We start from the raw sequence: 23554 nt of genomic DNA, 5'->3' as shown, positions 1-23554 counted from the left end.
GGCAATATGCCAGTCAGTGAAGCCCCTTCACAGGTTCCTGGACAACATCTTTCTGGTCGACAAGACCAATGGTGGACGCAGACCAGTTATCAACCTCAGGAACTTCAACGAGTGGCTGGTTTATCTTCACTTCAAAATGGAAGGGATTCATCCTCTCAGGGATGTGCTGTTGCCCTCAGATTAGAAGGCAGACATGGACCTGAAGGATGCATACTTGTCAGTCCCTATGTTTCCCCCTCATAGTTGGTTTCTTCAGTTCAGGTGGCACTCGCAGACATTAACAAGTTCACCTGCCTCCCATTCGGCCTGTCGTTGGCACCGTGGGGCTTCACAAAGGTCCTAAAACCGGGGATCGAATTTCTCAAGTGACCAGGCGTAAACCTGATCATGTATTTAGACAACACGCTCTTGAAGACCCAGTGCCCCAGGAAGCTTGTTTCGCAACTTCAGACTGCGGTAAACCTCCTACAGGGCCAGGGTTTCATCATAAACAAGAGCATGTCTCTCCTGACCCCCTCTCAAAGGGTTGTTTTCTAGGGTTTCATGGTGGATTCCACTTCATCGACTGAATCTTCCCTCTTGGAAGATGGTAGAAATACGGCACAAGCTATGGCAAACGTCGCCTAGACAGATCAGCCACCTAGTAGGACTCCTCTTCTCCTCTATCCAGGCGATTTTTACAAGTCAGCTCCACTATCGGGCTCTCTAACATCTCAAAGCATATCACTTGTGGAAGGGCCTGACGTATTCTCAATCAGTGCCATTAAAAGACGAGGCAAGAGAAGAAATCACCTGGTGGCTTACCCACAAAGAGGCTTGGAACGAGAGAGTAAAGTTAGGTTCCATTACCAACTTCGTAATTGAATCAGACACCAGCAGACTAGGCTGGTGCGCTTGCTGTGGGGATTTCTACACAGGAGAAAGTTGGTCACAACAACAGTGGAATTTAAACAAACTGGCTCAAACTCCTGGCGTTATTGTTAGCTGCCCCAAAACAAGAAGAGAGTGAAGGAGGAAGGAACCGCGCCTGGTCCCCCAAGAATTTATATTAATAACAATAAAGGAGCAATTCTAGAAATGGATTACTGTTGTGAAAATACTGAAAAAAGGAAAGAAAATTCCTTTTTAAATGAACCCTCACTCACCAACCTAGTTGGTGACATGCTTCATCAGAGGGTTCCCACCTGAGGGTGTGCTACAATGCCGGATTACTGCGGAGCAGGTTTTTTATGCAACGTGAATAGTGAATGATGATTTTAAAATTAGCTCTATGCACCCAAGGAATTTAATGGTGGGGTCAAAGGACAAGAGTAAAAACAAAGGCGGAAGTCTCTATAAGCTTGGATTCACGTCATCTGTGTTATAAAAGTGACAGTGTTGGACCAAAGATCAAATCCAATCGTGCGTCCTACTGAAGATGGACAAATTCTCAGCCGTAAGATATATCAATCATTTGGGAGGTACCAAATCCAGAGTGCTGGCGAACATGGCAAAAAGCTTCTGGAACTTCTGTCTGGAGAAACAGGTCTTGGTGACTGCGTAATACCTCCTGGGCCAAGATAATCAGGTGGCAGATTGCCACTCCCGACATCTTCGGGACTAGAGTGCATGGAAGCTGGATCCTCGGATCTTTCAGGATCTGCAGTCGCGATGGGGTTCATTCTCAATCGACCTGTAAGCATTCCATCCCGACACCAGCTACCGCGCTTCTACAGCTGGAGGCCAGATCCCCAAGCAGAGCCCATCTGATGTGTTTCTCCACGGTTGGTGCCAGGAGAAGGGATGTGTGTTTTTCCCCTTCGCGATGATCACTTGAGCATCTGCTCAGGTGTGCAGGCAAGGAGCGGAGGTGGTCCTGATAACACCAATCTGGCACTCCCAAGTATAGCTTCCAGTGCTCATGGAACTTTCTTGGGATTCTCCAACCAACTTCCCCATTATCTCACATTCTAATGAGTCCAGATCTGATTCCTCATCGTCTGATGTTGCAAGGTTCCTTGCGGTTGATGGCGTGGAGGATTACAGGCAACGCTGGTCACTCCCAGGCCTTTCGTGATCTGCTGAATTCCTCCTTTCTAGAGCATTGGCAGACAGCACAACCAAACAATACCATGATGGAGCTGAACAAGACGCATGAGGTTTGATGGGTGGCATGTTTGGCTCGAAGAAAGAGGAGGGTCAGACAGCGACGAAGGATTATATAGCTGCATGTTATTGACATGGAGAAAGAACTAATGATATGTTATCTGTTATCTTTTCCCTGGTTTACATGGTAAGAGTAGTTTAAATGTTGTAAAAATGGCTGCTGCATTTTTTTTTTATACATAGTAAAGTGAAGGAAGAAAAGCATAATCCTCGCCTCTGTGTCCTTAATAGAATTGAAATTTACCCTTACAAGGCTAGACAAATTTTCAATGTGTCACCCACTTCAGTAGCATTTTAAACATGCATCAGGTCTGCCATTGCAGCCTGTGTGTGCGCAATTTCAAACTGCCATTTTGACAAGGCAAAATAAAACTTTGGCTAGGCTAAAACATTACTTTTCAATACATATAAGTCACACCAAGGGAAGGCACTGGACAGCCCAGAGGGCAGGGTGCAATGTATTTAAAGAGTCGGTCATGTACGTTTAAGTTTTACATGTCCGGGTAGTAAAAACCTCTTAAATGTGTTTTTCCGCCTCTCCCATAGGAGAATAATGAAGTTGCCTTATTACATTTTATAAGTGTAATCTCCAAATGGGAATAGGTAACTATTTCATGTTTGAGGTCTCTTTAATCACAATGAAAAATCCTAACTTATGGTGAAGTCAGATTTTAAATTCTGAAAGTGCCACTTTTAGGAAATTGAAATTGTTTTGCCTTAGTGATTTGGTGCCTGTAGCCTCTCTGGGTCACATGACTAGTGTGGGTGACAGTTGGGCTTTGTGTATTCTTCCTAGACAACTACACACAATGGTGAGATTATGTGTGACTGAATGGGCCATCACTGGCAGGATGAGAGAGAGGAACTAGACCCAGCCCCACTTACACTTGAACAGGCTGTGTGTGTCATGACTCCACACAAATGGCTGCATAGCCCCTGTAGTTAGATTGGGGGCAGGATCAAGAAGGCAGGGCACCTGAGCACCTCAAAAGCATGCCTCTAAAAGTTTATTTCCCCTTCAAAGTCACCACTAGGTATAAATACCGGACCTCAGATACCATCTCTTCAGTACACTTCTGCACCTGTAGTTCTGCCAGGAAGAGGGACTGCGGTCATGCTAAAAGGACTGCCACTCTACTGGACAGCTGCTTTAAAGGACTGCTGCCCTGCTGTGCTGGCCTGCTGCTGACCTCTTGCCTGAGTGAAAAGGACTGGATCTGCATCTCTTGAACTCAGAATCCAGAGTGACTCCAAGGGCTAATTGGCCAGCCTCCTGATCTGGAGCCTCAGGGACACAGACTATCAACAACCTTGCATCTGCGAGACTACCCTGCCAAGTGGTGCCACCATAAACCTGGGTCTTGGGATGTGGGCTTAAGATGCTCTGCCAGCCTCTGTGGATCCAGCACAACCGACGCACCTCCTCAGCTGCATAGGCAATCCAGAGCAGAACGGAAGCATTGTTGCTTCTGCGTGGATAGGACCAGTCGCAAAGACCCGCATTGCCATGCAGCCCTTCGGAACCGACACTGCGCGAAGCTTCCTCAGTGCAGGCCCTAACATCCCTCACCGAATGCAGCCTCGTTGACAACGCCGGGTTCTGCATTACAGCTCTTCGGAAACGACGCATCGCCCCTACATTTTTTTTTTATGTTGGCAAGGGCCCTGCTGCTCACTTCACATAGCTTTTACAAAAGCCATGACAAAACAACCACTGGCAAAGCCAAAAAGCTAGCAGCCAACACCAGGTCCACTGGCATTGGCATTGCTGTCAGAGCCCACGATTCCTGCATGATCAAATGGCCCCAATACTGTGTAGCAAGTGAGAGAAAAGGCATGTTCTGTAGAAATTAACAGCTCTTTATAGAGATTCCCTTGTCATGCTGCCGGAAGGAGGGGCGGGGGGGGGGATGTTTACATACGCTCCCTTAGCTATTAAAGTCGAGTCAGCTGAGTGAGCTCTTGCTTGGCTTTCGGAAGTCGGACCGGTGTCTTCGCCCTCATCCAGAGATTCCTGGTGGAGTTCCTGTTCAGCTTCATCTACAAGCGGGTACTTTATTTATTTCGTAAACGTCGTGCATCCTTTTTCCTTTTTTTTTTTGTGTCACGCGACCGCGGTTATTTTCTTAAACTCACGGTCTCGTCTTTTGATGTTAGCTCGGCCGCTTCCTCCACGATTGACTTGCGGCAGAGTTTCCCTTGTATTTACTCGCGGCGGCCTCGCCTTCGCTTGTCTCGTGGCCGCGTCTATCGCAATTACAACGCAGCTGTGGTCTTCAGCGGCCGCATCTGAAATGGTCTCGCGGTAACATTTGTTTGTCCTTGTTGAGTTTTGGCGGCCGCGTAAAAGGCATTTGAATCTCCTCCTCTACAATGTGCTGACGCATGATAGCGTCAATCTATTTTTAATTCTTCTCAAACAGTTTGTATACCACCTCTGCAAGAGTATTTATACACCATTGCTTTCTCAGCTGTTGCTGCTGATTTATTGATCTTTGGATCGCAAAAGGAAATACGCGGCGAGCGTCATTCTCTCCTGAGTTGAGAGTTACTTCAGTTTGGACTGCAATTGAATTTGCCTACCTATTTTTTTTTTTTATTTGATCTGAACTTTGGATTGCTGCGAACATTTTTTATTATCACATAAAGCAACGTGCGAAGGAGTACAGACGTTGTTCTGTATACAGTTCGATAATTTATACTTGTACTTCCGGGGACTTACAGCTGGTAAGCGGAATTCTTCATTTCTTCAGAATATGTGTATAATACTCACCTAAGTTGAACATAGCATATCTGAGTAGAATATTTTTAAGGGATGCTTTCCTCTTCCTTTTCTCAGGTTATGACTTATGGTTTCCCTTCTGATGTGAGGTTCCTGAAATTGCTGGGGGAATCAAGAGGTGGTCGTTTGTCCTGAGTATATTCCCCACACCTCCTTCAGTTAGCCTTTTTGTATGCAGTTATAAAAGCTCCATAATTAGGGCTGTCTCAGGGAGTGTGGGGAGCTTCTCTTCGTTCCTGTGGATCGGGTTCATCTCCAGGTTAGTGACGCTCTCGACAATTGCTTGCTTTATTGTCCAACGGTTCACCAAAATGCCTGGGATAGTAAAGTGATATCACTTACTTTTTGATCCCAAAAGACATTAGGGGTGAACCTTTTGATCTACCCAGCATCCCACTATACACTCCGAGCACTCAAACACATGAACTTACACTTTAAATGTGATATTTGCCCCTCACAAGGAGTGTTTTATTGTATTCTTGTACTCACAGTTCAACAGCATTATAAATCAAAGACTGCAAAGAAAAGTAAGTTAATCGAATCAGATTTTCAAGCACAGAACTAGGAAGCTGCTTATCCATGCTGCTAGCTTCAAGAACCATGAGGACAGGATAACAAGAACAGTGATGGGGTACCAGCAGCTACCCTTCATTAATGTCCCTGGGAAGCACCATGCTGGCAGTGAGTACTAAAGGCTTCCGCAGAGCATGATTCTGTATGCAACTTGTGCAATCACTAGCTACTGCCTGGTCTTTGGTTGGACATGTCTGTTGCCAGGCTAACTAATGCTGCTATGAATGGAGGTAGTTTTAGTGTCCCCAGCCCAACCAACAGGCCTGAACGGGGCTCGTCCGTGGCTCCCATGCAGACCTTCCCCCTACACCATTCAGCCGGCTTCTATTGAGTCTTCTCTTAAAGAGGCCATACTTCGCTGCATGCAACTATAAGACATTGGGTATGACTACAGTGCACCTCTTTGCTTAGAACAGCCTTTAAAACCCATCCCTTTGTGTTTAATCCACTCCAACATTAACTCGCAGATCTCCCACAACAACCCTGCTCATTGCATACCATGTAGTTTTCAACTATTATGCCAAAATACATTAGCTGCTCCGTTTTCTAAAACATTCTTGGGGGGGGTGGCGCACTGAGAACCATAAACCATTCAAAACTGCATTTAAATTATATATAATTTTATCACTGCTGTAACTGAGATTTGCGACTCCAAACAGGCAAAAACATATAGAGAGCACACAACAAACTGTAGACTTACATATACACACATACACACAGGCACAAGTACACAAGCAAAGACATACATGCAGTCACCAGTACGCAGACAAATGCACACTAAGTTGGAGACTGATGAAAATCAAGCTTACCTGTGACAGTCCTCTTCGAGCTTGCATGCTTTTAAACTGCATAGCTCACAATTACCCACTCTTTCACAGCACACCAGATCCAGTACCATGAGCTTCTACACTATCAGAAACTGGAATGGAGTAGGAGGTAGACTCTTTCTCTATTCCTACTTGGGACAGGGTAAGAGGGCGTACGATTGACAAGCTGTTGAAACTCCATTATCTGACATGCTGCACTTCGTAACACAAGTGCAGCATGTCAGATATGTTCTGCAACTATCTGAGGCTGGGCTGTAACGGCCCGCACCATACACATGCGCAATACAAATAGCGGAGCCCTTCTGCTACCAACCTGACATTACAGCTTTTTCATGCAAACAAATGATCCATGAGATAGTTTGTGTACATGTAGAAGCTATAAAAGTGAAATCAGTTAGTGGCAGAGGAAGGTAATGGACCGATGCCCTTGTGCACCCTATGGAGGAGTCTCTGCTGGTACGATCTCTATTTTTCGATAGTGTTTATCAATAATGCATTTTCTTATTGTTTGAAATTGCTTTTGATTTGTGGGTTCATAATACCCCACTGGGGCCCAATGTATAAATCATGGAGATTGATCATAAATTATTTGATGAATTAAGGATGTGGCAATTGCCCATAAAATGGCAACCTCATTACAAGAATATGCATTACCTAAAACGTCATGAACAGTGATGTGTGTACCCATTACGAGTTAGTACTGATATACAAAAATAATTTGCCATCAATAATTATTTATGAATTCCGAACACTTACGGACTGTATTTGATATCAAAATGTTTGAGTTCATGTAAATATTTCCCTTTTGGAATTTAGAGATTATATGATTTCTATTTCTTAATTTTAGTTTAATAATGAGATCTATCGATGTCCTTGTTTTTCAGCACTGTTAAAGAGTAGGTTTTTCATTTCTAGGATTTACTCACCTTTGCACCCTATTTATGTCATTGAGGAAATTGGGCTTGCACTTGAGAAAGGGTGTGATGGCAGAAAAGCGTAATCTTTGGCATCGTAAATAAACACTGTAAACTTCCACAGATAAGTACCTTATCTTTTAATGAAATGCAGAATAAGAGCTCCACAACCCACATACATGCACCGGCATCACAACAGTTGAAGGGGGTCAACTCGCAGTGGATAGCACTGTGGATATACACACATACACCCATACATACATACATATACACATACACACACATACACAAATACACATACATACATATGTACACATACGCATACATACATATATACACATACATATATGCACATACATACACATACACATACACACAAAAACATACATATACACATACATATACATACACATACATACATGCATACACACACACACATACATACACATACATACACATATACACATACATATATACATGTATGCACATATATACACATACATACACACATATACACATACACTACCTACTGGCGGTCACCAGAAGGTAGATATAGTCAGGACCTAGTTTTCATAGGAAAGGCGTTTTTTTAATTTGCCAATATCTTTGGCGTCGTTTGACAAATATTAATGAAATTTCAAAGACTAATGGGGCAGTCAGGTCAGCTGCTTTGTTGAAAGTGTCTGAGTGATTCATCAAGAGGAGGCCGAGAAAAATGGGGGGGGGGTCCAAAAACACGTTTTCTCCATGTTAATTTTCATGGGACACTTTAGACACTGCTACAGAACGAACTGCAGAACGGAATTACACCAAATTTGGAAAAAAGGTAGCTCTTGGTTCAGAACGCCCTCTTTTTGTTCAATACTGTAAATCCGTTCGGAGGTCGCTGAGAAATGTAAACATTTCTCAAATATACAAATGGGGACGTGGATGATCCACGAACCTTTCCGATCTCGTGTCTGCAATCTGACTGACTTTACTTCAAACCAGGAAATGTGGGCAGCCATCTTGTGACTTGGTTGAGCCGAGTCACACGAAAAAAGGTTTAAAAACATGAAATAAAATAGGAAAAGGGGGCAGGGTAGAAGCACCCTGACCCTCTAGGCCTGCTCAGGGGGTCGCTCAGGGGTCACACAGGGACCCCCCAGGGCCAAAAAAAACATTTTTACTACAGGATTCTCAGTAGAGCTGCGAATCTGGCAGAACGTTTTTTTTTTTTTTTAACGAAGCGCGGCCTCCCTTTCCTTCAAACCCCGGGTAGGCCAGGTACCGGGGGCAATAAAAAAATTAGATCCGGGGGACCGCCACCTCCCCGGGACTTAGTCATTGAATGCGGGGGCTACGAGGCCCCTCCTCAGCCCCCAGGAACCGCCACCTCCCGGGACTAAAGTGATACAAAATGCATGGGGGGCTCCTGTCCCTCCCCCAGCAGCCCCCGGGACTGCCACATCCCTGGGGCTATGTATGTTAAATGCAGGGGGATCCTGCCCCCCGCAGCCCTGGGGACCGCCACCATCCCTGGGCTATTTAGATAATTATGTGTGGGGAGCTCCTGCCCCCCCCCCCCACTCAGGCCACGAGGACTGACACCTCCCTCGGGCTACTTTCAAAATTGGAGGGGGGGCACGCAGTCCCCCTCCTGGAGCCATAAATGGGCCTGGGAACCACCACCCCCCCCCAGGGTCCAGCTCCAGCAATGTCCTGGGGTGCCCACCCCCAGGACATTGCAGTTTGCTATGTAACGGCTGGAGCACTGCTCCTGCCATCCTATAGCAAACAGTGTGCTCGCTTTGAACAAGCGAGAACACTTTGCTCTAGCTTTTTCAAAGCGAGTAACCTTTGCGTTTTACCCCCAGGGAGCTGCATGCCAGCAGCTCCCTGGGGGCGGGGGCTGGGGGGGGGGGAGAGGGGGTCACACAGCCCCTATTCTTTTTTATTTAAAAAAAAAAGGGGGGGGGTCAGGCCCTGGGGAATGGTGTTAATCAATATATGGCATTAAAGAAATCCTGTGAGTGCACTGCAGTTTTTTGGAGCCGTAATTGGTCTACGTGAATCTCATCGTCACGTTTGCTTGAGGCACCCGCTTGAGATTGGTAACAGTGGTGAATACGGAGCAGTAATATATATATATAATAAGGAGGTGAGAGTGGATTAAAAACTCAATCCACTTTTTGCCCACAACTTCCACCGGGCAATAAAATTGACCTCTTCCAAGAAGTTATGGTGGAAGATCTGAATCGCACAATACTTAATTACCCCTTAATCAAGAGAAAGAAGAAGAAACTGAATTTAACACCTGGAGAACAGCGAGAACTATGAGAATGATTCACAGATCATAATAAAAGCTTCTGACAAAGGCGGAAACATTGTAGTGCAGAACCTCAACGACTATATTGAAGAGGCCAATAGACAATTGGGGAATGAGGATCATTCTGAGAAATTAAAAACAATGCAATGGAAACCTGAATCAAGGAATATCATTTAATGTTGCTGGGCTGGAAAGATCAAGGCCTAATTGATTATGAGGAATACACGTATCTCAAAATTGACTTCCCCATTGTACCCACGATTTACTTTCTACCGAGAGATCATAAAACCATTCAAAAAGCACCAGGAAGACCAATTGTCAGCTCCAAGGGTTCTCTTCTTGAAGGCACATCACGCTTCATTGATATATTTTTAATGAACTATCTGACATCCTTGCCATCTTACCTAGGAGACAGTCTGGATTTTTTTAAGAAGATTAAAAAAAAATCGAATGGAAAGAAGACTTTATTATGGCAACAATAGAAGTTACTTCCCTAAACACATCGATCGTCCATAATGTTGGAATTGCTGCTGTAAACATTTCTTGAACACAAGATCTGTAAGCTACCTTGAACATTCAGAGATGTGTTGGGCATGTTGACATATTGTCTTAATCACAACATATTTCTTTTTAAAGGTGACTTCTTCCATCAAAAGCAGGGAACAGCAATGTGAACATCTTGTGCGCCCACCTACGCTAATCTCGTGATGGCAGCATGGGAAACTGAAATCATGAAAATGGCAGCTAGTCGTAACATACAAATTTGGAGTAGATTTATAGACCATCTTTTTGTGATATGGGAGGGGAGCTAAACTGAGTTTGAAAACTTTATCCAAAACCTGAATATCAATACATTCAAACTCTCTTTCACATCTACCATCAGTGAGTCTAATGTCATCTTTCTGGACGTAGAAGTCTTAAATCGACAATCAAAATCTTTGTACTAAAAAGTACAAGAAAACAACATCATGCAACAGCATTCTCCATGCTAACAGCGGGCATCCACAAAACCTAAAATAAAGCATACCCTATGGAGAAATGCTTAGGGCCAAGAGGAACTGCTCTGAAACCGTTGACTTGGAAGCACAACTGGTTGAGATGAGTGGCCATTTCCTGGTAAGGGGATATCCTCTGAAATTCAGCAAGAACTAAAGTGAAATCCAAAATGAGACAGGACCTTCTAATAGCAATCCAGGTAGGCTCAGAGCCAAATCACAAAAAGAATTACACCACAACTCGACTGGTCATCGATTTCAACAACCAAAACAAAGAAGAGAGAGAAAATATACAAAGGAATTGGAAGATACTCTTGCTTGATGAAACCTTACAAACCTCTCTTCCCCTATATCCTAGTATAACATAGAAAAATAGCGTCTCTGGTAGACATTTTAACACATAGTCATTTAATGATCGAACAACCTACAGTTTCAATATGGCTCAACACTCCTGGTTTCTGGCGATGCCTGAAGTGCAAAGCGTGTATTAATGGGCAGAACACCAAAACATAACCCCAAAACAGCAAAATTGAGCACAAATTTGTGGTTTATCTATTACAGTGTCCCTGTAAAAAGTCATATGATGGAAGTAAGATTAATACATTGAAATTGAGAACTCTGCAACACCTGCAGGCCATCAAAATTAAGGACTTCTCCTACCTAAAAGCCAAGCATTTTCATGACTTCCACTCTAATGATAACCGCCAATTGATCTACTCTGGCATCAAAATCATCAAGCAATAAGAACTTGGTGGTGACAGAAGCCTAAGAAGAGCAGAATCACAACGGATTCTGGCGATAGGCACTGAGAATCCACAAGGGCACAATCTGGATGCAGAAATACACATACATCTATAGTAACTAAATAATCTCCAGATGCTACGGTGCGATGAGATCTGCTCACTGATCGTTTTGGGGTTGTGATCTTGTGACTGGACTGCCTTTGTGTATTTCTACATTTTCTATATTTGATGTTCTTCAGGACCAATATGGATATGTGTATTGATGCAATCAAGAAGCATAAATCCAGAATTTAGTCCCATTGATGAATTTAACTAATTTTGAATAACACAGGTATATCAGTACATATTGCTCATCTAGAGATATACTATTACGGGGATGAATTACAAATGAATTTAACAGTTAGGTAATCTTAAAATCATCAAGTAAAATGCCTATGCTAATAGTACTTTACTATCACAACTTCTATATACTGGCATTTTAGTTATAGTCACTCACACACACAGAATTTTACTATTCATTATCATATAGCAATAGCACCCGGAATCTAGGTCCTTTTAGGGTACGCAAAGACAGCAGAGTAATGTTAATTATATATAAAGAATATTGTGATTGTGTACTCATTGACTCCCTTCCTCCCCGTTTTCAGAGATTTTTAGAGATTTGGTTTTAGGTTAATATACTCGCATCATGGATTCCAATTTAATGTGTACTTTACCCTTAAGATATTACGGATCCTTGATGTCTCTAGGCATTAGCCACTTTATTAAACATCTCTTCGCACCTTATATTCTTCTAGATTTGTGTATATGCTCTTTATATATCAATTATGATATCTTGTTGTCGATCTTAACTTTAATTTATCAAGGGATTTTTCTAAATGATTGAAATTTTTAAAGATTGCATTTTGTACATTGATCATATTTACAAAGGTTTTGAATTTAACTAGCTTGCACATCATGTTTGCACTAGCACTTTCTGCTATTCAAAAGGATTTAAATGCACGTCACAGTGATGTGTGAAAGCAAAATTATAAAAGTAAACAGATACAAAGATAAATGAATTATAAAAAATTGCAACTTATATTTTAAAATTGTTAATATCAAGAAAATGTATTTATTTGTATGAACAAATGTTTCAGTGTGTACAAGTAGTTGCAAATGGTATTAGAACTTGCCATCCCATGTATTGGGGGATGCTCAGTCTAGCTGCTGAATAGCAGTAAAAAGTGAAGAGGGATCTAGCACTTGTGCACTTTAAGAGACGCTCTAGACGGTGGACTCTATGGTCCATTAGAAGGCTGGGAAGGCGAAATGCATAGACCGTCCTTTTAACCTTGTTTTGCACTTTGGTGTGTCAAGAAATATTTTGGGAAAACTGACCTCTAATGTGGTGCTGTGAATTCTCGCTGTGTAAGAAAAAAGCTCGAGCGGAGAATTAATCCTCTATATACATATACACACACATACATATATACATACACATACACACACACACACATAAATATACACACACACACAAACACATGCATGAGAAGTAACTGTGTAATATGGACCTATATTGTAATCAATGGGCTCTGGCTGCATTTATGATACACAAGGTTGAAGGACGAGCGTTTATAAATACCAGCTGAACCCGAGATATTTCCTGCCAACCTGTCAGGCTATTAACCTTCTGTAATCCAGGATAACCTAGGATTTCACTGAACGCATTAACATCCAAACATGCTCCCATAACATTAACTATAAGATCCAATCTAGACTGGAAGCACTGTATTAGTGTTTGAGTACATATCTGGTAGTTTTTATGTGTATCGTAATTTCCTTAGGCTGCCTTTCCTACACATACAGAACGAAATATTATTTTGTAAAGACAGACCTGTGACAGGATATTTAGCTTGAGTGAAGGTACCCCTGTCCTAGAGTGGCAGAGTTACACCCCTTCTCGGAGCGGGGGAATAAGTTAGGTGCTCAGACAGGGGCTTGGAGGCTTTGCATGTTCCTCATCAGGCTGTGTAATGCAGCCTGGTGGGGAAGATGCAAAGTGCGTGTGATGGTTTGACCAGCCCTCTTGGGCCAGTCAAACCGACATCCACACTTTAGATTGTGCTTTACACTCCTCTCCTGCCTCCTTAACTGTCCAGCCCGGCCCACCCACTAAAATTATAACAATAGTTAGTATAATTTTAGTTTTCCTATTTACTCTGCTGCGGCACTGCTCCTCCGCCTTAGTGGAGGAGCCACCACTGCCCCTTCGACTCCCTCATGTATTAAGAATTGACTACTTAACCCGCTACCGCCCAGAGCTAATAGTACAAAAAAAAGCAAATTATGCAACTAGAGTGCAATAGTCCAGGTGGCTCTGGAACACTACTGACAAACTCAAATACTGGCAATCTGTCTTCAACACTTGACAGTATGGCCAATGAACCAGGGATGGCAAGCAGTATTCTTTTGGAAATATGTCCAGGTCCTTCCGGGGCTGTTAACATTTTATAGCAATCATTTCAAGATGGGAATGCACGGCCACCACTTTCGAATGCAGTGCAATCCCTACAAAATGGTAGCTGCTAATCATGGATTTAGTTCTGAAATCCACAAACACCGCAATGTCATAACAGGTAGTGAAGACAGGGCAAGTGAATGGAGGCCATAGCCCAAGGCCAAGCTATGCCTCCAAGGCCTACTTCGAATCCTATGCCATTAATATTAGCTCCCGTTACCAAAACAATGTTAACTTTTTTATTTTTTTTAAATACCTTAATGAAACAAAACGTGCTTACCTGAAGTATTCGCTTCAGCCTGAGTAACTGGGTTTTTACTGCCGTGCAGTCCTGCACCATGTGGCGCAAAGTCATTTCATCAAGCATAACAATGTTGTCATGGAACCCCATCATTTGTGGTGCTCTCGGGGCTTGGAAAAGATTTACAGTACCGTATCCGTCAATAATTCCTTTTGCCCTGGAAAAAAAAAGTGCCTCAGTATTATCTATAAACTAACAATCTTGTGCAAAATTAAGTTTGCACCTCTGCGACAAACTGATACGTTTAGGCTATACAGCAGACACCATTATAAATTCATTTGTAAAGAATAACAAAACATTTTTCTGTACTTGGCTGAACTAGATGTACCTCTAAAAATGACTTCCATATTACACACATTCCTGAGCTGGTGTTTAAGCTTTATCCATTAGCCGTTTAACAAGGACAAAATAAACGAGCACTCGGTCCATGAATACAGCACTGTCACTTACACAAGTCACTTTCAAGATCACTCTTCAGTTTGCTATCTATATCCGATGGAGAACATGTGCTGTGAACGAAGAATACTTTAATAATTACAGTACACTCCATTTTCGTACTTGGAGGCTGATAACCCTCCATTCTGAGAGCGAGGGAAATGTGTAAATCGGAAAATAAAAAGCTACCAAGAACTTCAGGCTACTTACTACCGGGTTGGTTCCGACATAAGCCTCGAGGAGAAGCACGCTATTAAAATGTACATAACTCCGGAAATGGTTCATGTCTTCTTTATTTAAGTATTCAGGGACAAAGACCCCAGCCACAGAAAAGGCTCCCGGCTCCTAGCTCTCTCTTCATAACTGCTTTCCGTGGAACCATCATACATTCCAGTGATGATCACATGGCAACAGAATCCCGGCGAGTCACAAAACTAGATGCCACACACACACAAGCAAATGAGTGGTCCAGCAAGCTACCGTGCATCTTACTTCAAAAGAAGCAGATCTCTGAAACGGACCACCCCTATCCAAGTTCCAGCAAAGTGGGCAAGGAATCCGCTTAGCGAGGAGACCCTGGAGTAGAGCAACTTGTAAAGCAAAGGGAGGAATCCAACAGCAACAGGTTACCTGAAAGCTAGGAATCGGATGTCGACACACATTTGTAAAATCCAGATACGTTTTTACAATTATCAACAAATATGCAAATTATCTTTGCCTAAATACATTATAAGCAATGTTGCCTTATGCATACTTAAAGCAGATGTCTTGAAAGTCCGATAGAATTTTACTACTTTGTGAGTCCATCAGCGTTGTTCACTCGACGGCCTGCTTTTTATAAAGAGCCAGTACAATGGGTAGCAAGGAGTTTAAAGAGATTACGCTTAATAAAGGACATTTTCTGTTACTGTTGGAAGCATTTTTGCTTTCTCATATCTTACTTTGTTCTTAATTATAAAAATGTGTTTATAGAGCTTTAATCAAACCACAATCAAAAGATTGTGTACAATATTACTATTAACTGTACTTTAGATCAGCTCAAAAATCCAACAAAAACAGCATACAATTCGTTATGCCAGCATTAAAATCACATTTAATACTACTCCATATATATTTTCACACATGCTTTATAAAATGTACAATCGAACCAAAGTCTTATTTTTTTATTTGATAAAGACTTTCCACTTTTGCCAGAATGTGCTAATATTATGATGCCCATTGTCATGGCGCAGGGTATATTCATTTGCTGCAAACTTCCAGGGGGATTACGAGTTTCTGCAGCTAGTCACAGAGGAGTAAGCTAAGAGGCGAAATAAGGTGTGCAACTGTTTTGACTGACTCCACAAATTCTGCACCCATGTCTACACCATCAGCCATAATGCCAGGCAATGCCCCTCAATATCAGACACGTGGAGAACGCTAAGACCAAAGACACGTATTTAAGTGTATCCAATCTGGATCGTATTGCTACTAATTGGTACTGCCATGATTAGTTTACTCTAATACATCAAGTACATCAACTTTACCACAATTGCGATTTCAAAACCTTGACATGAACTCAAAAGGTACATGGAGATTGTAAATTTAATTGGCTGATTATCAGGACAGTCTTAACCCAGTGATCCAATTTATCAGATTAAATAAACCCTCTGCCATTTTGGTTGGTTTGTCAACTCTGCTAGAGTATGCTAAGTAACACTCACAGTTAAACATACAAAACGTCTGTAAGAGACTACCATTGGTAAGTTTGGCAGAGTTACTAGAATAAAATACAAGGCCAAATAGAAAAGACTTCCTGAGAGACTTGCCTTTTTTCCCCAAAAATCAAAACCTTGATCTGGACCACTAAGCACCATGTTTGCACAGAAATTTCTTTCCAACATGACACCTAATAATTCTGCATACTGAATATAAATGTAGGTATATTCATAACTGTGGGAAGAGTAGTTCTTCCCTTCATCACTATCAGGAGTGACCACATCACCTTGATGTCCACTATAACTAAGTAACAGTAAGCGTTGTCCGCTTCAACACTGTTATTATCAATATGAACAAGACAAGTGAATTAGCCTTTCAAAATATTAACCTCATTATTTTGCTAATTAATTATTAGGCCTTTAGCAGCACACTAAGAGGACAGTGCGTCTGATGATTACTGAAAAGCAATGGAGTGTGATCCATTAAAACAAACACAATATATAAGTTAATCTTGGAGTACCTGTGGTGCAACTGAAGGACTGGATCTAAGAAAGATGGCAAATTAATCCTACAATTAAAATGGCAATTCTGGTATAAAGAACGGATTTAAAATACATAGGATTCTGCAATCCAAGTATAAAAACCATAATCCGATTCCTTTAAAATTGGTGTCTTGTGACACGCCCAGTCACTGATTATATAAGGGATAAAGTGCCTTCTGTCGTACATTATAAGGATATTGCAAGTCACCGAGAATTTCCATAACCATATAGAGGAACAAGGCTAAAGGACTAATTTCTTTATAAGGTTATGAAACTACGAGGTGACTTACAATATTCTTGTCATGTACACAGGGGGTACTTTATCCCATATACTATATGGTGACATTATCAGTTTTCCCACAAGCCACTTAAAACCTTGGTGCATAGCTCTTTCATATGAAAGAGCGAGCATGTTGGCAAACTTGAATAAAAACCTCCAGAGCAAAATTAAACACATGAAAAACATGTTAGATATTTGTTTAAACATAATAGAAACCGTTTAATACAAATCCGTTTAAAAGCAAAAAAAGCTGCAGTAGCTCAGCAACTGTAGAAATATTCTAGCTTGTTTGCCATCAAAGAGGTGCAAATCTCAGCTTGACATTATAAGCAATTAAAACAGAGCAGAAGAAAGAAAAGCAACATTCTGTGTTGCTTCAAACAGCTGCTTTAACTATGTCATGTGACCTGACCTGCCTTTCACCTCGGTGCTCGCTCTGGCAGCAGGTATTGTGATGTCAGAACTCGAAAGTAATAACTTATAATAGTCAAGTTTTAAGGTCTTTTCTTTATAACCGGCGACTGAGTTCGTCACTAGTCGGCGATTATAAAGAAACTAGAGACTGGCTTTTATATAGAGATTACAGATTCCCATATATTGAGACGAAGCTACATCAGAACTCAACTGTTGTAACTTAGTACAACTGTACTAAGTTCTGACAACACAATGCCAGAAGCTAAGGGAAAAGGCAGGTACGGTCACGGATCATAATTAAAGCAACTGTTTAAGTAACGAAAAACAAAATACTGCTTTTCTTTCTTGGAAAGCGTGGTATGGGGAGCTTTAAAAAAAGAAAAAAAAAAAGCATTTGTTTGTCAAGTTGACAAACAAATGTGTTTTTCTTGTTAAAGCTACCCATGCCGCGCTCTCACTTTAATAGCAGCCGCGCACCTTTCTTTAGACAAGACGCGTCTAAAGAAAGAGGCGCGGCTGCCATAAAAGTGAAGGCGTGGAATGGGGCGCTTGAAAAAAAAAAAAATAATAAAAATAGTCCCAAAAGAAATAGATAAAGACCTCCAGTGTAAGGGAACTGTAGTTGGCCAGGGCTCCTGGCTTAAAAACCGAAGTGATGTATCAGGAGCACCGGCCAGCAAGTAGCCGGGAAATAAGTGCAATTGATTTATGAACCAATGGTAAGCAGCAGGTGTAATTACACTCCGTAGAGTGAATATAGCAGGTCTTGCAGACAGATGCGTGCTGATGCTCAACCTAAAAATAACCCAATTCTGGTTTCCATTAAACCTAGCCTAATGGGGACAACCAGATTCCATCAAAATGATGCTCAGATGCCAAATCTTGCATACCATTACCATTAGAAGTCAACATCTTTCTTTAAAGAGATGAACAAAACACTTTCAAAGTTACTTTGGGAAAACAAATGCCCCAAAATGTCCTATGGAACCTAACAAAATGCAACAAAAAGGAAGAGTTAATTTCCCTGGCGTTCATCAACATCAATAAGCCATTAGATTATCACAGGACTTCCAATGGTAAAAGTTCCCTTCATTTCTTTTATAGTCTTACCTGTTCAGTTCTCGGCTGTGGTGAAAATGATCGCTGCTGCTGAGGCGATACTGTTCTTGTCCGTGGTGACGCTGCTGCTGCTGAGAGCGCTTCCAGAGTACTTGTTGAGGTTGCCTCGGGTGTACCACAGGCCTCTCAAAATGGTTCATATTTTCACAGTCCACTGTAAGTAGAAATAAGGAATAACGGTCAAAAAAACAACTATCACCTGCAGGATATAGTTCTACGGAAGTTCACCTAATTATTTAAAAAGCCGCACATTGATTTTCGTGAAAAATAAAACCGAAAAAAATGTAAGAATGTATTTCCAGTCATGCAATCATTCACTATTTCTAGCTAGGACTGCTGCACTAGAAATCTTACCTCAAATGTACACACAATGACACAGCAGAGGATGATTGTTTCTACAACGTATTCTCAATTTAAAAAAAACTGGTTTAATTATCGTCATTGCACTCTGCGTGCAGCGCTGTAAAAATACCAACTCTCCAACTGACTGACATACACGTTATCTCATCTGATGTTGTAAGGATGAAATGTTGAGTCGGCTCAAAGCACCATTCCAAACTGCAGTCTACACTCATTTCATCAGTCAGCACTTTACATAATGAGCTAAATAATCTCAAACAGGCGTTCATTTTGTTAGTAGGCAAAATTATCTGGCATTCTCTTTAATTGATACCAAATTTAAATTAATTACAGCAGAAACCTAACAAGAAACCACAATATACACATAGAATTTCCAAACTTAACGGCCATTCTGCAAATTGAAGATTGTCTCTTAAATAGAACATGGATGCGACAGATTGATAATGCTTCGGTCTTTCGAAATACTTTGGGTATAATTTAAGTGAGCCAAATCTGACAGACATCACTGAAATACTCTTATGAGCTATCCCTCCCATATTATGATATCCACTCTAAATCTCCTTTAACTGGGCACAAACGTTAACAATATTGAATGGCCGTAGTTTCGTAATTTGCACTGCTCTCCGTGCATCCCTTAAATAACTTTCCAGACGTGAACGTTCTGTGTACAATTCTTTGAGTCGAAACTCTGCATCGTCGTCGTCAGTGCCGATGGCGATCTTTTCAAAGTTATTCTTAGGGTGCTTAAAGAAGAGGCGACGGTACTTTCCATAAAAACATCTTGCTTAATTGGCAACGCCTTAATAAACTGGCAACAAAAGCCTTCGCAGCACTCGACGTTTGCTGCTTTCGGAGCAAACGTGTTTTTTTTTTTTTTTTAAAGAAAAAAAAGTTAAACGTATTTCGCCTACCTTTTATTAGTACTCACCCAGTGAAGTTTTCTCTTTCTCACGGACATTGTCAGCCACTCGCCCAAACAGTAAGTGTGCGTGAGGAAAACATTATGTCATTGTTCAGCCTACTCCGACTTAGCTGCACAGAAGGCATTTATGAAAACAGGCCTTCCTTCCTGCTGAAATCCCTGCCTGTGTGTCACTGAGAGACACGCCTAGTTTTTATGAAGAGGCGCCGTCCAGCCACAGCACCATGCAAAACACTTGCATAGCTGCCGAACGAGGGCTGGTTCTAAAAATAACAGCAACTCCCTGCCTCAGGAACTGGACATGGGACGTTTGGTTTCAGTATGCCTACTCGGTCTTCTGCTGGCTAGGAGCTAGTTTCAAACTCTGTGTTTAATATGCACTGTGCTTTTTTAAAATGCGGGCAACATGTACAGTACACCAGGACAGAACCAAAACATCTGTTCCTGGTGTTCAAATGTCATCAGCTTTGTAAAGCTTCTGAGTTGAAGTAAGTTTGCCTTTAAAGTCAATGGTATTATAGAACTCGACTTTCATGTATTGATTAAACGAAGTCGCATTTCATAGTGCAATACATTTAACATTTGTCTACAATGATAACTGTTTTACAACTGATTGCCAGCTATATTTTAATGCCCGAGTTTACAATTTTAACTATTCTCATGCTGATGAGGGCTTAAGGTAAGAAAACGCAAAATCAACAAAATATTAATTTTAACAGTTCTAACTTCAGACATTATGGAAGAATAGAGACAGCAGATATACCTGTGGATTTAAATGACAGTACATGCAACTGCTTAATATTACTAGGAAACACATTAGGACTGTGAAACTTAAACCAAAATCTCACTGTACCTACTAAAATGAGCCCTTATATGTCATAGCCTGAAGATAAATTTTAGTGCAGCCGTCCATGGGAGAGTTTTTCAGATTACAGGGCTGAGATCCCAGGCCTGCCCAGTGAATGCACTCTTGTAGCAGGCGCTAAAGATTGACTGGGGACAACCAGAGAGGCATGTAAACTAACCAAGCTGCTATGACTGACGCCTAAGCAAACAATAGTAGCACAATGAAAGTGGTAGAACACAAGACAATTCTGGAGCAAATACACAGGTTATGGCATATGCTGGGGATAGAAAACAATCTTACAGAGAGCAGGGATGGAGTTGGAGATCACAGAAACATGGTTGTCACTCTAGAATTCTTTGCCAGGGATGGTGGCTGTTAGACCTGTCAGCCCTTTGGGTGGTCCCTCCTCATCATTATTTATTTTGTCCCACTTTTGCCTCAAACCCTGTTAGTATTTTTTCCTTTTTGGGAACCACCAGACTTTTTAGTATTGATGCAGATTCAGGGAGCCATTTTATCTACCCCTGGAACTTCTGTCTGAGGGCCTGGAGCACAAAATGGTGGCCACCCATTGTCACCTGTGACATCACTGGAACCTACCAGCACCTTCCAGAACATTCCAGAACCCTGTGACAGTGAGAGGCAGGTTTAGAATGTTGGGAAGGCATCTCCAGGTTGGCAGTTGGAGTTGGCAGTTGGCACCTGACTGGTGAAGAGAGAGGAGCACAGAACTGAAGGAGGAAGGAGTGAGGCAACAGGGGTGGAAACTTGTGCCTGGAGTGGGGTCCAGAAACCCACCCTTGATACTAGTCCCTGCTGACTGAGCCCAACCTGGAGCCCTGTGTGGGAGAAAGCAAGAAAAACCATCTTAAGGACCTGGACAGCCGGAACAGGCCTTAAAAGTAAAGAACAGCAAGTTCCTGACCTGGTTACTGGTAACTTCCTGAAGTCCGACGTCGAGAAGCCTGGAGACCTGGAGCCCGAGGTGGAGAAGCGGCGCTGACTGGAAAGCAGACGTCGTACCCGGAGCCGCCAGAGGTCGAGAGAGGGCGCCGACGGAGGTCGTGGAGACACCAGAGGTCGAGGAGGAAGTCACCTGAGGTCGAGTGTGCGGCATCAACGGGGGAGTGAAGTCCGCCCTCCGGAGTCGCCGGAGACCGAGGTGAAGCGTGCCGGAGGTCGGGAGTGGAGGTCGCACTCCGGAGTCGCCGGAACCTGAGGAAAGGAGCACCGGAGGTCGGGAGTGGAGATCGCACTCCGGAGCCGCCGGAAGTCGACATCGAGCCAAGGCCGCCCGACGTCATCGAACCGGAGCCGCCCGAAGTAGACATCGAGCCAAGACCGCCCGACGTCATCGAACCGAGGCCGCCGACATCGAACCGGAACCGCCTCACGGCGTCGACACGACTCCGGCGGCGTCGGAACTTCATAAAAAGGGCAGTAAGTGGAATAGAGGGCGCCTAAGGCCCTGTGAAGCCCTAAGAGACCATCCTAGGGGCTAGAGAGGTGCTGGAACCAGCTTGATAGTGCCAGGGGTGAGCTGAGACTAATACAGAGGGGTTGTGTAGTGTGGGAGAGCCAGATCTCTAGATTCCCCCTTGATCTACCTCAGTTTAGGCCTCAGCCTTGTCCAAGCCAGGTAGTACACCCCTCAGGTCATCCAAAACTCTACAAGTTGGGATTGGGCCAAATCATCCCATAGTACCTCAGGAATGTGAACTGATTTTCAAGTGTCACTGTTGGCTTTTATTATTTATTGAGAGCACTGTATTCATCCTATTTATGGCCGCACAGTATTTATTGCCTCACAGTATTTATTGTTTAACAGTATTTATTGTCACACAGTATTTATTGTCTCGCAGTATTAATTGCCTCATAATATTTAATTGCCTTTTATGTGATGCACTTATATTTATGCCTTGATTATTTATGATCTACCTTATTTATTGAATCGTTGAAGTATTATTTATTTGACTTACCCTTCCAAAGGAAAAGCCTTGTGTACTGTGATTGTATTATTATTTATTTAATCAGCAACTAAGAGAAAAGAAGATAAAGAGATATATTTTCAGTATAATTTTTAAGGTGTAGTGTCGTTTTTGGAACGGATACACGCATGGTTATTGTGTGGGTATGACGTATGCTTAGCACGGTGCCTGATCCCTGACCACTCGAGCCAAGCTACCACAGTGTATGTCTGGGAGAACACCACCACCCTTCCGGTGTGGGAGTGTTTTTCTAACAGTGGCCCACTTACATGGCCAAAGACTAAGAGAGCTTTACAGATTTTGTCAAAAGGAGAAATATTGTCTAAGACTTGTAGGTGAGAGTGGGGTTCTCTGCATCATCCCCAGGTCAGATACTCAAAAGCTAATAAATCCTGGCTAATCTACACCTATTTAGAGAAGGAGCACTGTTGGGTTTTGAAGAAGAGTGGGCTTCAAGTTTTTAAGTAGTACAAGTATACCTTGTTGAGCCTTAAAAATTGGATAGGGTTGAATTTCCCTTTCTAAAGTGAGTGTATACTTTGTAACATATACAGACTGTTCAACGCATTATGCTTTCAAATCTGTCACACTACATATATGACTGTAAGGAATGTCATCTCTGGGATGGTGGGCAAAAGACAGTACTCAGATTGTTTCCATCTATCCTCTTTCGCGATATACAATTAGGAACAGCTCACACAGCCCACGGGGTTGCCTCTGGAGCCTCTGCAGAATAATTGTTATCCTCAGCTTCCATCTTAGGGTCCCTGCCATCTTGGGACTCTGTCTGGAGATCCCTCCCCTCAGAACCATCTGATAGTGTTGCTACCCAGCGTGCTTCCTCACAAGAAAACAGGGCTG

General features: G+C 42.4%; 1 protein-coding gene across 13 annotated transcripts in view; it reads right to left on the bottom strand.

Moving 5' to 3' along the window:
• Nucleotides 1–23554, bottom strand: part of CCSER2 (coiled-coil serine rich protein 2) — a 574371-nt gene that overhangs the window by 296237 nt on the left and 254580 nt on the right. For all 13 annotated transcript variants that reach the window (XM_085607239.1, XM_085607272.1, XM_085607183.1 and 10 more), the window contains 2 exons: nt 18568–18730; nt 14068–14245 (listed from right to left, as the gene is read on the bottom strand). In XM_085607239.1, coding sequence (XP_085463365.1) covers nt 14068–14245; nt 18568–18730 — 341 coding nt within the window. The remainder of the gene's footprint in view (nt 1–14067; nt 14246–18567; nt 18731–23554) is intronic.

The sequence above is a fragment of the Triturus cristatus genome, chromosome 1_2, assembly GCF_964204655.1.
Source record: "Triturus cristatus chromosome 1_2, aTriCri1.1, whole genome shotgun sequence".
Taxonomy (NCBI): domain Eukaryota; kingdom Metazoa; phylum Chordata; class Amphibia; order Caudata; family Salamandridae; genus Triturus; species Triturus cristatus.
This window is presented reverse-complemented; position numbering and strand designations above follow the sequence as displayed.